At 34.6% G+C, this 16,542-nt stretch overlaps 2 protein-coding genes across 2 annotated transcripts; one reads left to right on the top strand and one right to left on the bottom strand.

The window, feature by feature from the left end:
• Window positions 1-245: 245 nt before the first annotated feature.
• LOC123870004 lies at window positions 246-2,454 on the bottom strand. The gene is made up of 2 exons (XM_045913151.1): window positions 1,362-2,454; window positions 246-420 (listed from the first exon to the last, which is right to left on the bottom strand). The coding sequence occupies exons 1-2, from the start codon at window positions 2,331-2,333 to the stop codon at window positions 400-402; spliced, it is 993 nt and encodes a 330-aa protein (XP_045769107.1). The 5' UTR covers window positions 2,334-2,454; the 3' UTR covers window positions 246-399.
• A 1,316-nt stretch (window positions 2,455-3,770) lies between these two features.
• On the top strand, window positions 3,771-6,185 carry LOC123870003. Its single transcript, XM_045913150.1, has one exon. It carries the CDS (start codon window positions 3,869-3,871, stop codon window positions 5,366-5,368), a length of 1,500 nt encoding a protein of 499 aa, XP_045769106.1. The 5' UTR covers window positions 3,771-3,868; the 3' UTR covers window positions 5,369-6,185.
• Window positions 6,186-16,542: the final 10,357 nt, after the last annotated feature.

Below are 16,542 nucleotides of genomic sequence, written 5' to 3'. Positions count from 1 at the left end.
TATATTTCATACTACCCTCACATCTTCCCCCTTTAAAAACAAAATATTAAATTTATATTATCATCCCCCTTTTTTATAATAAACACACAATCGCTATTCATTTTGACAATAATAATTCATAAGATAAAAAAAAATGATTACACAATAATTAATTTTTATGTCATAATTTCTGTTCAATGATAATTTATTATTCTTATTTAAAAAAAAACCAGTAAAGATATAAAAAGTAAAAAGACCATACAATTATGCTATTACACAAATTTTAAAATCAAGTTATAATAATTTAGATTTATGTATGTATAAGTATAACAATTTTCTATTATGTTTCTGCTACCTACATACATTTCTGAGTTCATTTCTATTCTGCTTAGCCGCGCCTGACGCTACGTGAACCCCCATCTATTCGGAGGCCTCACTGTCCTGCCAGAACGAGTTACATAGTTGTTACTATTATTCGTACCTGTACTATTACTTTGACTTTGACTAGGTTCTCTTTCTATCTCTGTATTACAATCTATATCGTCATAGTCAAATCCATAGCAAGGCGTGTCTTGTCTTTGTGATAAGTCTATCATAATGTGTCGTCTATTGCGAACTAATTTTTTACCATTTAAAGTCGTCACTTCATAAGATCTGTTAGCTAGAATGCGGCTTATCGTCCCTGGTACCCACCTTTTGATCCGCAAGTCATAGATCCGTACTTTTTCTCCCTTCCCTAATTTTATTAAATCTTTAGCATTACGATCATAATAAAATTTTTGTTCTTTTTGCCTATTTAATAACTTCCGTCTTATATTTTCATGAACTTTTGGTTTCAACAATTTTTTTGATGTCGGCAGAATGCTTTTAAATTTCCTACTCTGTAACAATTCTGCCGGAGAAGGTAATTCCGTTGACAAGGGAGTATTTAAATATTCTAATAAAGCCAAGCGATAATCCGAGCCATTTTCTTTAGTCTTAATCATGATATGTTTTACCGTCTGAATCATACGCTCAACCTGTCCGTTCGACTGCGGGTAATGAGGTGAAGAAGTAATATGCTTAAATTCCCACTCCAAAGCAAATTTTCCTAGTATGGGTACAGACTGAACTCTGGCTACTTTGAATTCGAGCAAATAAGTTTTGTCCTTGTAACTCACATATAGAAATATTTTTCCCAGGACGTCTATGCTTGCACCGGAATAGCCACTTAACTTTGTTTTTGTCTGCAATAAACACTCCCGGCCTATATTTAACTTTTCAAAATAATGTAATGGCAAAACATTTACATCAGCTCCTGTATCTAATTTAAATCTAATCCAAATTCCACATATTTTTAAGCTAAGATTCCAATCACTACTATTACTTAAGGAATAGATTACCTGTTCGTCATATTCCTCGATATAATGTACGCCACAAACGCGGGCAAAATGATTCAACCCTGAACACCGCACACATCTTTGACCATATGCCGGGCACTCAAACTTTTTATGCACAATTCCACAATAATTACACATTTTACTCGAACCCGGAACCGCACGCCACTGGTTCACGTTGAACTCGCTCGGCGCTAGGAGGCGCCCGCGCGGCCGCGGCGCAAGCGCATGCGGAGAGCGCGCCTCCGGCGGCGCCCGTCCGCCTCGCCAGCGCGCGGCGCGCCGCACGTTCTCCGGCTCCGCCGCCACATCGCGTCCCGCGCTCCGAGCTCGCCCTCTTGATGACGTCATCTTCGACTTCAGAAATGAAACATCTTTCTGCGATCGATTCACTTGATGAACGTTATACAATTGCGTCTCTTCCCTTTCAGGTTTGATTTTTTCCGAGTACGTCCGTGATGCGATAGCTGCACGACAAATATCCATAGCCTTTTTTAACGACAAATCATCTTCTCTTAGCAAGCGTTCACGAATTGCCGAACTAGAAATGCCACATACCAATCGATCCTTGATAAGTTCATCATGTAAATCACGAAATTCACACGTTTGAGCTAACTTTCTTAGCTCAAAAACGTACTGTTCAATGGATTCATTGTCTTGTTGATGACGCATAAAAAACTTGTGACGCTCGACCGTAACATTCCGTTTTGTTTGAAATTGCTCATCTAACGTTTTCCAAACTTGTTCAACAGTCGTACATTTGTCCGGCAAACGATCCAAAATATCTCGACACTGTTCACCCACCACATGCAACAGAATATTCACTTGAATTTCTACTGGCTTCTTGGTTAATTCGCACGCTTTACTGTATATTTCATAGCTTCGCTTCCATTTTGTCCACCTCTCATTGAGGTTCCAGGCGTCCGATGCATTCTTATCGAAGCAAAACGAAGACGGCGGTGATAATACACTATCCATTTCTAAACTTCAACCACTTTTCCACGTTTTATTTTTATTTAACGACTGCGCCATGTGAAGAGTGTCAATCAAACACGAGCGTTAGGCATGCACTGATTTATTATATTCACATGACCAATATCAAATACATATATTTCATACTACCCTCACAGAGAGTGGATAAATTAGACCAAAATGTCTACGTGAACAACTGATGTGGTGATTTTAACATTTTTGTCTAAAATTACACACGCCACTCTAATTCTAACATCAAAGAATTTGGAACGATAATGGTTTAACCGATTAGAGTGAAATAATACTATAAAGCTACTGGGTTTATTGTTAGCTTTTATTCAGATGCCCACCGTGAGATGTAAAGGCATATAAGTAGTAGAAGTAAGTACACGAATTTCCAAATTAGGTCTGCTATAGAACCGATGGCCTGTTGGTGCTAACGCGATTACGGAAAATCTGCATTAAATCATTGCTACAATCTCAATCGTTGTGATTCGTTTTTATGGTATTTTGCTGCATAGTAACAAAAAGCCAGGTATGAGGTATATTTTTCTGTTAAGAAATTCTCAGTAGGTACTGAAGTTGTCGGAGCTTCACCCCCGTGCCTCAGAGAGCATGTAAAGTCATCGGTCCTGCGCCAGTGTTGGACTTCCGTTCCATCGGGCTATGAGAGTGAGGGAACAAAGATTGCACCTGTGTTTGCGCATACACTTGTGCACTATAATAGTGTTCCAAACATCGCAACAATTTTTGCATATAAGAGCCGATTTTTCAATCACCAATAACTTTTATCTGAGGAATGAATTTGAGGGTTCGATAGCTGTTTTTGTATAGGAAATCTATCAATATGTTAAATTTATTTCTCAGATAAAAGATGGGTATTTGACGATTGAAAAATCGGCCCTTAGTACATATTTTGAAGGCAAATTCAACGATGAAATGAGCGTTTTGTAGAAATAAGTAGCACGAATGCACCTTAACACGACTGTAAGTATACAGATTAAAGTAAATAAAAGACGTTAATATTCACTTCATTAGTGGCAACACTTTCGAGGGTTTTATGAAACAATGGGCCATAAATACTTGATATCAACCCGACGGCCGTAGATCACCTTAATTGGCTTAGCAAAGAGTCGGTATATTTTATAGGTTAAACTGGATTAAATATGAGCACGCGATTTAGATTCTACTCTACTTAGCTTATTCTACTAGTGCATGATTAAATTTTTATAAATTTTTGCTTTAAAAATTTTGTCTCTTTAACTTTTTATTTTATTTTTGGGGGCATTAGCCCCCTTGATTAACTTATGTATTTATTTTAAAAGTGATTTCTAAATTGGTTTTGGAAAAAGATATTATCTAGGTATGTATTTTGCTGAAGAGATACTAACTCATACTTATGAAAACAGCACATAATAATTTAATGTATCAGTCGCGCGTGAACCGCGTTAGCGAGCGGAAGTTTCAAGACAATTCGTGCGATAACGTGAAGACGTGTTATTTAATCTACCCGCTTTTAAAATTATACCTACCTAATAGCTATGGCGGATGATGTTATGAGTTACGATAGTAAGTGTGACGAAATTCAAGTGTATGGGGAACAAGAATTATGTGTCGTACAAAGTGGCGAGTATGGAAATAATGGGTCTACGCCGAAAAAAGTCGATAAGAGGCCGCGGGAGACCGAAGACAGTAGTGAGGATGGATTTACAACGGTGGCGAGAAGAAAATCAAAGAGACATATTAGAACTGAGTCTTATGAAAACGACAGGTCATTCAGTGAAAATAACGAAAACATGAGCGGTACTTATTATGAAGTGAGTTTATTTGGATTACAAATTCTTCCAAAACAGATGGCTTTTGCTAGGTTGTTAAGAGACGAAAATATTTCTAATGTGCTTAAAATAAAGTATAAAAGTCCATATAAAATATTTATACAATTTAGTGATAAAAATCAAGCCGAAAAATTTATGAATTTGAAAAAACTAACAGAGTTGGATATAAGAGCTCAGTTTACAAATCAAGGTAATTTGTCTTACGGGATTATTAAGGGAGTTGACGTAGGTACAAGCGAAAAGGAGTTGCTAGAAAATTTGAAGTGTGACTATGATATAATTTCAGCTAGACGATTGAAACGTGTAAATAAGGAGGGTAAGTGGGTTGAAAGCGAAACTGTGAGATTATGCTTTAAAAACCCCTTTGCGCCGTTATCGATATATGCATATGGATTTAAATTTGACGTCGAACGATTTGAGTTTCCGGTGTCAAGATGCTCTGGGTGCTGGTCTTTTGGACACATTAAGAGATTTTGTAAGTTAAATAAGAATATTTGCCCGAAATGTGGTGGAGCTCATGATAATTGTGAAATCAAAGAATATAAATGTATTAATTGTAAAGGTCCGCACATGGCTCTAGACAAGTCTTGCCCCTTTTTTAGAAAAGAAAAAAAGATTCGATTTATAATGAGTGAGAATAATGTTACGTACAAAACAGCGCTAGAGATATATTTGAAAAATCAAAAAGAAGAGAAGGCAAACAATTCGAGAGAGGAAGTTGATATAGATCTTGACAGAAGCAATACAGTTCCGGTATCAGAGAGTACAACGGCTAGAAGTTACAGTAGCGTGCTGAAAACGACAGCTATAGTACATGGAAAGGAAAAGAAGGATGAGCAATCAGATAATATAATAATAAATGAAAACCAAAATAAGGACAAAAAGAAAAAGAGAGTTAAGAAAACTGATAACATGAATAATAGTGAATCTCAGAACGAGAGAATGGATTATGATGGAAGTCAGGAAAGTGATCAAGATACACAAGATGAATCTACAGAAAAAGCGAGGACAAGAAAACGAAATAGATTTGATTTTTGGAAGCTGTTTAATAGAATTAAGGAGATTGTATTATCTGAAGAAAATTGGTGTGATAAAGTGATGTTAGTGGTAAGAGCTGTTTTTGAAGAGTGTAAGTTGTTTTTAGTTAATTTTTTGAGTGAAGGAAAATTGTATGACGTTTTTTCAAAGTTTCTTTTTAATGGCTAAGGAATTTTACTTAAATATTATTCAGTGGAATGCACAAAGTTTGAAACCTAAGTTATTAATGTTAGATAATTTATTACATCAAGAAAAAATACATATAGCTGTTATTTCTGAAACGTGGTTGGATGCAGACACTGCACTCCATATTAGTGGATATAATATTTATCGAAAAGATCGTCATGATTCGTATGGAGGGGTTGCCATTGTTGTACATAAGTCTATCAGATCGCATGTTAGCTCTGTTGATTCCATTAATCCAGGAATAGAGGCTATTCGCATAAAAATTTTAAACTGTAAAAATTTGGAATATGTTGTATCTATTTATTGCCCTTCTTCTATTCAAACCCGTCAATCAGATTGGGATAATATTTTTTCAGTAATAACTAGAAAGACGCTTATATTAGGCGATTTTAATGGCCATCATTCGAACTGGTCAAATAAAACAGACCAAAGAGGAGTACATTTATTTGACTCAGCACTTGAAAGTGGGTTCATATCACTAAATAACGGAGATGCCACCAGAGTCAAATTAGTAAACGGTGTTCTACAAAGATCGGCTCCTGACATAAGTTTTGCATCGTCAGATATAGCTGTAAACTTCAATTGGCAGGTTTTTAACGAAAATTTAGGAAGTGACCATCTTTTAATTAAAATGTCGACAAGTTATCAAGATAATATAAACATCTCTAAAAAACTTAATTTTAAAAAAGCAGATTGGAAATTATATAATAATGACTTAATGAATGTATTTCCAAATATTGATAGTTGCAGTTGTACGTCAAGTGACGTGCAAATATATTATGATTACTTACTTGAAAAAATTAACGTTTCAGCGAATAAAAATATTCCTGAAATTATTTTCTGTACCAATCTGTCGAACAAATTCAAGCCTAAAGAGTATTGGGGACCATCATTATCTAAAATTATTGGGGAACGTAGGCTCTCATTGAGTACTTTTCGAAAAAATCCTACTCCTGAAAATCTTAGAAAACTGGAGGAGAAAACTAGGGAATCTAATGTTTTATTAAAGAAAGCTAGATCTTTGGATTGGCAAAAATTTTGTTTGAATATCAATGAATCAACTTCTACATCGGTCATGTGGGATAAGATGCGTTGGTTTAAAGGTTATCGAAAATCTAAGTTTTGTCCATCAATCGAAAAGACCAAAGCATTGCTGTATTCTTTGACACCAGATTCAGTCATTAACTGTCCACCCATATTTAATTCTAACAACGAGTTATTACAAAGACTGTTTGCAGTACAAGAGTTAGAATGTTGTCTGAAAAAGAAAGATACAGCTCCTGGTAGTGATGGGGTAACTTATTCAATGATTTTTAATTTACCGCCAGCTGGTAAATTGTATCTTTTAAATATTTATAATGCTATATTTAGGTTAGGCGTCGTACCAGATCAATGGCGGAAGACTTTGATCGTGCCTATTCCCAAAGCCACGACTAATGCAAATACAGATCCAAAACTTAGACCGATAGCACTCATTTCTTGTCTTTGTAAAATATTTCATAACATGTTAGGCAAAAGGATTGAATGGTATGTTGAAAAACATAAAATATTGTCGCCACATACAGTTGGTTTTAGGAGGGCCCAATCCAGCCTAGATTGCCTATCAAGACTTGTGACATATATACAAGTAGGATTTTCCGAAAAAATGTCCACAGCGGCTTGTTTTTTAGACATCGAGAATGCATATAATAACATTTTAGTTGATAGAGTAGTTAAAATTTTAGATGAACTAGATATAGGAAAAAATATTTGTAAATACTTATGGTCATTCTTGAGTGATAGGCAACTAATGATTAAATATGAAAATAATAGTCAGTTAACTGAGATTAGACATGCAAATAGAGGACTAGCGCAGGGAGATCCCTTGTCACCATTACTTTTTAATATAACCACTTATATGATTTGTCATCAAATTAAAAATGTTTTCATCTCGCAATATGCAGATGACTTTGTCATTTATCTCCGTCATAAAGACTTGAATATTTGTGAAACGAATTTACAAGAGGCTTTAAATTCTATAGTTACAAATTTAGATGAGATAGGTCTTCAGATATCGACAAGCAAAACAAAATTATGTATATTTAATAGAGGGTACAGAAGAAAACAGATAAAGCTGGTTGCTAACAATAATATTGCAATAGGTATAGATGAAAACATTAAGTACTTGGGTTTGTGGTTGGATAGGTCGTTGCGATGGAATAGACATATTAAGGAGCTAGTAGAAAAGATATTAAAGTTTTTAAATTTGTTTAAAGTGTTGGCTGGCCCGGGTTGGGGTATACACCCTAAACACTTACGGAGCCTTTATATATCATTAATTAGAAGTAGATTGGATTATGGGAGCTTTTTATATGATATTAGTGCAAAGACACATTTGTTGAAGCTTGATCGAGTTCAGAATCAGGCCCTTCGAATCATTGGTGGATTTATTAAAAGTACTCCTATCCACGTCATGGAGAGCGAGGTGTGCATCCAACCATTGTTTTTAAGACGCTTGTATCTTGCATATAAATATCTAATTAAAAATATGACTTGGTCAAATAATGTAATTGTGAATCTTTTAGATGATCTTGGCTCAAGCTCTCATGATAGATATTGGCAGTCGAAAAAAAAGCCATTATTGCTAACCACATATGACGAATGTAGACAATGTAACATTTATTCTTCTGATGTACTAGATATGTACCAAATTGATGTATGGGTGTCTTATATAAATTTAAATAGGGTAATCAGGGTGAATTTAGATTGTTTATCGGTAGCAAAAAAAGAAGTTGAACCTGATTGTCTAAAATACTTGGTAATCAATGAACTACAAGAAAAATATGAGAGCTGGGTACACATTTATACAGATGGGTCCAAAAATAATATGGGTTTGGGAGCAGCTTTTTGCCATTTAGGTGAAAGGAAATCAGTTATGTTTAAAACAAATCAACAAATTTGTATTATGACAATGGAGCTCGTTGCAATTTCAGAAGCTTTGAAATACATTTCTGGATTAAGCGGGCAATATTTTGTTATCTTTTCAGATAGCAGAAGTGCCTTGCAACACCTAGCTCGATGCGCCTCTGGATATAGCAGAGGTCTACCGATAGCTTTCGAAATCTTGAAACAAATATATGATTTTAGGCACATAAATCTGCGATTGCAATGGGTTCCTTCTCATATAGGCCTAAGAGGAAACGAGGAGGCTGATAAACTAGCGAAATCGGCAATAAATGTTGGTAAAGAATTGTCCATTGTACCATTTTTTACAGAAATTTTAAATAGTTTTAAAAATAAATGTTGTGATAAATTTAAGGAATACTTTGATATAAGAAGTAGGGAAAAAGGAATTTGGTATAAAACTATCCAATGTCAGCCTCCTCGTTTCCCTTGGTTTGGTAATACTTGTTTAAGTAGAAAATATATAGTCGTAGCTCATAGGTTGCGTTCTGGACACTATCCTTCTAAGAAATTCGCATTTTTAATGAAAAAAGCTGATTCTGACAAGTGCGAAGTATGTGGTACGACAGATGATGTCCAGCACGTACTAGTGGAATGTAGCAGATACAGCGCGCAGAGAGAGAGTCTTGTGCAGAGATATAGCATTAATAGATTTGACATGGGTAGTTTTACGAGTATGTTAACTACACCGACAGCAGAGAGATTCAAGTCTATTATTGATGTATTTCTGCATAAGCAGTAATATCTCTCCACTTGTATCTGTTGCATTCCACGATGTTATTTAGAATGTAATTTAGGTTACGATGGGGCTGGCGTGTCCGTGTCGGACAAAAGTCCCAGAAAAATAAAGATAAAAAAAAAAAAAAAAAAAAAATTTAATGTATATAATTAACATAGTTTGTTTTTTAAGTTTAATATAATATTATTCTCCATTCAAGTTTCAAACTTAATATGCGACAATGTACTAGATTTTATTACGATGTTTTTTTTTGCCGAAACATGCGTGTAGAATTGTGAACACGTCATATTAACTATTCGCTACAATTTTTACCTTGCATGTGCGATGGACGTTTATAATTCGTTGAATGAAACACTTTTTAGGCCGACGACAGCTCATGTCACATACCGTGTTGTTTACAGATTAAAAAAAGTAAACAACAGTTTCATAATAATATATAAATGGATTATGATTTTTGCAATTTTTAAATGCAATTTTGTAGCTGCTTCGAGTTGTTTTTTTTAATTAATTTTAAGATTTGATTTGATTTTATTAGTTGTACAAAAGACGTTATCGCTGATGAGTAAGACAGAAGATACAAAATGAACTCGAGTAGAGAGTAGAGAAGTAGCTGATATCGCTCGACAAAAATGTAAGCCAAATGCCATGGCCAAATCGGCCAAATGCAGTAGTTTTAAACCTGCACTTTATACGCAAGATAAGTAACACAGCATCTAAGTACTTCTTTTTTACATACTATATCGGCAAGGCATTTTTTTTAATTTAAAGGGTCTCTCTTAAAAGCAAGCTACCCCCTACTAAGTAGACCTTATTAACCTGTTATCTCCCAATGCTACCATGATCCAAACTGTATAGTCGCTGATCGTTTTTCCCTGTGTTGGGGACAATTATAGCAGAATATAACTTTCTGCTTTTATAAAATAACGAAGGTCTGCCCCTCGCGGGCTTTTAGTACATACCTACCTAAACGATATAATAATACAAACTCATAAAGTAACCTAAAAGCACCGCTCACGTAGGCAAATAATCGCGCTGACATTTGACTGTCATCAGCCTATTAAGAGCTCTCACCCACCACGTTATAAATGGCCAACTCACACGCGACTGGAAAAATTGCCTACTTATAGCGCTCTTAGGCTTATTCCATAGAGCAAAGTCAAAGGACTTTGCTACGACTTCACTTAGCGTTAAAACTATACAGATTTAGCCCGATAGATAAATCGGTTTCATTTTAACTGTATCTTAAGACTGAACAAAGTCAGAGTTCCTACCAATTACAATCCGGGTATCTTTAAAACAAGAGTGAATATAGGCACCTTCTAGGTAAACGCGTCCCGTCTTAGACCACATCATCACTTTCCATCAGGTGAGATTGTGGTCAACCGCTTGCCTATAATAAACATAAAAAATAAGAAAAAGAGTAGGTACATTCTACAGATCTCAGCCTTGGAACATTTTACGTAGCTTACTAAGGTCAATTGCATGACAGCAGGTTAAATGTATGTTACTGTAACAATAAACTAAGACCACCAATAAAAACAAAGTGGGTTGCATAAGACACCAATACTAAGGAATTTGTGAATCTTAATACCGTTGAAAAAGACGTAAAAATAAAAGAAAATAACTTAGCGACATTGTTATTTGCCATAAATTTTTTGGATTTTTTTACTACTTACTATATTGCAAAGTATCTTATCTACAGATTACAGTTATATAGAATATTATTTTGGCATTAGAACTTTTGAGTCACAAAAATCACATACAACGATTAACTCGTAATTTAATTACGTTTAACTAAAAATTAAAATTAAAAGTTTACGTAACTAACAGTTTTAAATCATACAATGATTGATTACTGCCGAGAGAGTAATAAAATAAAAAGGCTTCAAGCACTCCAGACGTTCTGCAGAGTTTATTAAATTCGTATTGAACAATGAAAACACCAATTAATTGGCCCGTTGTAAACAGATTGCTTAATTAAGGAAACGAAATGAATAAGGAACGCTTAGCAGAACATGGGGTGAAATTAATTTTAATGATAAACGGTTTGCGTGGAAGTAACCGTAGACATTCACTATGGAGATGTAATGTACTTGTAAGTCTAGGAATTAAGACACATATTACGTAATTCATTAATGAGATGATTAGACAAGTGTAAATTAAAAATTTATAACACCCCCGACAAGTGATGGTTACAGTAATAATAACTAGAAAAGAGCTGATAACTTTCAAACGGCTGAACCGATCTTCTTGGATTATAGCTAAGAACACTCTCGATCAAGCCACCTTTCAAAAAAAAAAAAACAAAATTAAAATTGGTTCATTAGTTTAGGAACTACGATGCCACAGACAGATACACAGATACACAGATACACACGTCAAACTTATAACACCCCTCATTTTGGGTCGGGGGTTAAAAATGCTTAAATATCACAACGTAGTTGATATTTTATAAGGTGGTGCCTGCATTATTGATATAATTCAACTTGAAAGAGTTTTACTGGTTTGTTTTTCCTACTTCTGGATTTATAATGCAAAAAATAACCGGGGTTTAACCGTCGTATGATTAAAAAAATATGGCTGGCCCTAAATACGTCGTGAATCCACAGTAAACCCTGATTTGCCACTTTATTACGTACCGTAATGCACAAAAGGGTTGCCCTGGGGCAATCAGGTGAGGCCAGTTGAGCCTATAAAGGAAGAAAGCTTAAAAAATGCTAAAATAAAGTTAGCAGTTTGGATACGTTACGCCGTGTTTTGTTGGATTCTTATTTTGTTGTACAAATCATTAAAGGTAGCGATCCACATCATGTTAAATTATGTTACTTGAGCGCGTTTGGAACCCTCGTTGCTTTAGTTTTAAGTTAACGTAATTAATTATCACCACTACATCATTGTTTGACAATTGAATAAATGACTTTGACTTTGTAGTACAAGTTATAAAAGACAGCGATCCACATCATGATAAATTAGGGCCTTGGTATACTTTTACAGAATATAACATCAACTATTTTTGTACTTCTTATTTATAAGAACAAGTTTTTATATATTTTTAGGCTTAATATTTTTTGATTTATCATGCAAAATGTCGAAAAAAAACCCGTGTACGGAACCCTCAGTGCGCGAGTCTGACTCGCACTTGGCCGGTTTTTTTGCTTCGGTTGAGACGTGAACTGTGGTTGACACGAGCTCTTATTGAACGTTTTCTATGCCAAGCCTCACAAGACTACTGCGTTGCGTATAGATTTATGAAATTGCTTTCAGCTTATAACACACAGAACTTAAAAGAGTTAAAAAAAGAATTGTATTATTTCAATGGTTGTGTTTGAGCCGCCTTTGGGCTATTGAAAATTAAAAATTGCGACTAAATTTTTTTCGTTGAATTTACGGTGGGCTTAACTCAATCTTTGTTACAGTGGTTTTTGTGAAATAACTCGCATTGTCTGACGTATCACTTTAAAGGCCGATTCACACCAATTGCGTATGCAGCACGTACACGTGACTCGTGCGTAGTGACGCGCGTGAAGCCATAGATGTAACTGCACGTCTACGCGAACCTTCCGCCACGCAAGCGGTAAGCAATGTTTCATACAGTCCCATACATTACAACGCAATGGTACGCGTTACGTCCGTCTACCCTTACGCAACGCTTACGCAGCCTGTTTGAACGAGCTCTTATAATTGTTGTTATGATTCGAATAAAGTGGAATATTTTGGTTTGGGTTATTATTATAAACATTGACTGGAATATATAATATGATGTATTTGACAAGTTATATTAATAGTACTAGATATTAAAAGCGTGGGATAAAGGCTGCTATGGTATTACGATTAAGTTCTAAAGAAAACAAATAGTTAGCGTTTAGATTCTAATAATATCAGACATGATTTATACTTTCACATACTTTTGACCTTTAATTTGTAATCTTTAACTGTAGGTATATTTTGAACTAACTAACGTTTTATTCCATTAATAGGAGAGGTGAAGGTCATTGGACAATCAATTTGGATATACAGTCCTTTTTGAAGTAATTAAACGCCATACTGGGGTATAATTGTGGATTTTGTGCATACGAAGTGGAACGAAATTCGACTAATTAACGTGACGATTCATTAAAAAGAGTTATCTGTTCAAATAAACAGAGCTGTGGCCTATAATATATACATACTAGCCAGTAATTTGCCACTACTTTCAAATGTACATATATTGATTTTTATTGAAATTATTTGTTAGAGTTTATTAAATGAATAAAAGTTTCAGATACTTTTATTCATTTAATAAACATGTTATTTAGGCACTAAATTCATGAATTGTTCCGTTATCTTTTCTTTCAACGCATGCCAGACAGTTAGTAAAAATATAAAATTAGGCTGTATAAATGTTACCTTTGTTAGATGAATGTTAACTTTGAATTCTTGCGAAAATCTTACTTCGTATAACTCTCGAAAAGTCCAAATTCGGAATCAAGTTACGAAATTCAAAGCTTTTGTAGATCAAACGTATCGTATCTTATTCACAAAAGATTCGACTAAGTAATGAGTTGGCGAAATCTGAAACATGTTGAATACAGATAATAAGTATAGGTACATTCTTCATAATAGCGATTGAATGTGAGATAGTATGAATTAAGGGCTTTGAAAACAGTTTTGAGTTTTTCTTAGATAAAAATACACATATTATTTGAAACTAGCCGATGCCCGCGACTTCGCCCGCGTGGATTTAGGTTTTTTGAAATCCTGTGGGAATTCTTTGATTTTCCGGGATAAAAAGTAGCCTATGTGCTAATCCAGGATATTACCTATCTCCATTTTAAATTTCAGCCAAATCCGTCCAGTAGTTTTTGTGTGAAGGAGTAACAAACATATACACACACACACACACACACACACACACACACACACACACACACACACACAAACACACACACACATACAAACTTTCGCCTTTATAATATTAGTGTGATATTAGTGTGATGTGATAACATGACTAATATTACCCTTCTCCCTCCAACTAAGCGTAAAGCTTGCGCTGGCGGAGTTACGAGGCGTTGTCGGTCCCTTGTGCTCCGTCGTCAGCGATGGGATGGAACTTCGTGAGGTGTTTAGGAGTCTTACATAACAACAGCTGTGCTCCCCCGTGGTCTCCCCAAAAAGAGTAGGCATGACAATAGTGCAACGGGTGAGGTTTGAACCGCGCCGACCTTTCAGAATTCAGTCCGCTCCTGTTTAATCGTTGAGCTATTGAGGCATTTTTAACTTTGAAATTAGTTCTTAACTTTGAATTTAAAAGTTTTAAGTCGTAGGTGGGTATATTTTTTCTTTTCTTACTATTCTATGCACTACGCGACTGCAACTGTTTAATTAAAGTTTATAATGATTTTAAAATAGGTCAGTACTTATGCTTATTTTGAAATTGTTGCTCAACTTACCAAATGGTCGCGAAACGAAAATTCCTGTAGGAACTAAAGAGATTTAGTATAATAATTATACCGTTGCAAAACAATAGCACACAAGCTTTAATGAAAAAAAAAACAAACGCATTAATTAATAGAGACCTTTTACAACGTTTCCACAGTTTTTGTTTATTACATTTTTAAAAGCCTCAAAGATATTCTCTTTGTTTTTAATTTACCTATCCTAAAAAAACATTTTTCATCACATTTTTCCCTGGATTCTAATTAACTACACTTTTAACGTTTCAGGATATGAAGTGCGGGAGCTTTTTCTATTTTCATAGAATTCAAAACCTTGTAAAATGTAAATTAATAAATTTTATATTTAGGCCAAAAAAGAATAATAAAAAAATTTACACATTTCACTAACAGAGTTATAAATTGAACAAAAAAAATTAACGTTTTCTGAGTGTACCTAAAATACCCAGCTTTACTAAAATCTGAATGCAGAATTACAAGTTTTCAAACCCAGCGGTTTTAGCTAGACGCTGGGTTCATTGAAAAATCAGACAGTTCATTTCAGAATCTTCTCTGAGAGTGAGAATATTTAAAGTCACAGTCTGCCACGCTGGCTTAGTGCGGCTAAGCAGACTTCACATTACCTTTAGAACATTATGAAGAACTCTCAGGTTTATTACGATATTTTCTTTACCGTTAAGCATAGAAAACGCATAGAACTCCAAAAAGTTACAGGTGCGTGGCCGGGATCAACCCCCGACTTTCTGAATAGAAGACCGACGTTTTAACCACTAACCTATCACCATTACACACTTTCACATTTATAACAAGGATATATAATAATAATATTATGTTTATGAGCCACTATAAATATAATAAAATTATACTAACAGATTTTAAACTAATATCTAAAGTGCTTGAAGCAACAGCGTTATCCTGTGTAAGTCTATACTATAGATATCGGGTTTATACGTATCTATAGACTCCATAGGTACGTATAAACCCGACCCTAATATCCATACAGCGTTCACCCAATACGAGAAGCATACGAGACTCGTGTAATTATTGTGATCTGCAAATCATCCCTCAAATTGACGACTATAATAATTAAATGTTGAAGGAAGGATTATCTCCCCAAAGCCTCTCTCTTCATTTGTTACTCCTCTGACAAGTTAAATCGCTACATGGGGTGGTAGTCAGTATTCATAAGACACCTTCCTTACAGACATTTCATTATTACCCTGTTTTGTAGAGTTAGGAACGAACACAAGGTAAAATTATAAATATATTGAAATGTATTCAGATATATCCAAATGTATTCAAAATACAAAATTGTACTCACATTTCTCTTTTAATTGTTTAAGGATTTTTTTTTGTTTGTAATGTATTAGAAATGTTTCATTATTTATTAGAACTTTAAATCTTAGTAAACTTAGAGGAAATCGATAGAAGAGATACGAGAGAGAGAAATTTTTAGGAAATCATTAGACTTTTGCTTATAGCAATTATTTTAATATTAAAAGTAACCTCGGTCAACGATGCAACAAACTCAAAACAAACGCGGAAGAGTTGTAGTAAAAGTTTCATTTGAAATTATCTTCATTCAGCAATTAATAGTGCCTTTACTTTTCTTTTTATTTACTTCAATAAAACATTAATGTGTCAAAATTTTAGTTATTTATAAGCTATTTATGAAAATGGAATATGTACATCACAGAAAAAAAATATTGTCTCTACTCTCAGATAGGTGTCTATTTTATGGTGGCAATGACAACAAATTAAATGCTCATACTTATCCTGTCTATCTCTTATTAACTCTGCGTGTATACTTGTACTGTAGTCTTTCAAGTCATGACCCGCGAATTACGTCACATGGCGGTTAGGGTGCTATTAAAATGCAATTTTCATGTACTCTAATAACTTGTGCTAAACTAGTTTAGTTTTACAATACACTAGACTGTTTGACGGGATAACTATGTAGAATTTTTACTTAGATAGTCGCCAAGCCTACTCGCTTTCCTCCAAAGCTAGGCAGTCACAGGTTTGATTACTGATTGGGTTGA

The sequence above is a fragment of the Maniola jurtina genome, chromosome 12, assembly GCF_905333055.1.
Source record: "Maniola jurtina chromosome 12, ilManJurt1.1, whole genome shotgun sequence".
Classification (NCBI taxonomy): domain Eukaryota; kingdom Metazoa; phylum Arthropoda; class Insecta; order Lepidoptera; family Nymphalidae; genus Maniola; species Maniola jurtina.
This window is presented reverse-complemented; position numbering and strand designations above follow the sequence as displayed.

Coding starts and splice junctions, on each gene's coding strand:
- LOC123870004 (XM_045913151.1), bottom strand. CDS start 2,333: ATGGATAGTGTATTATCACCGCCGTCTTCGTTTTGCTTCGATAAGAAT. Junction 421..1,361: donor TCGAGGAATATGACGAACAG/GTAATCTATTCC, acceptor TCGTTCTGGCAG/GACAGTGAGGCCTCCGAATA.
- LOC123870003 (XM_045913150.1), top strand. CDS start 3,869: ATGGCGGATGATGTTATGAGTTACGATAGTAAGTGTGACGAAATTCAA.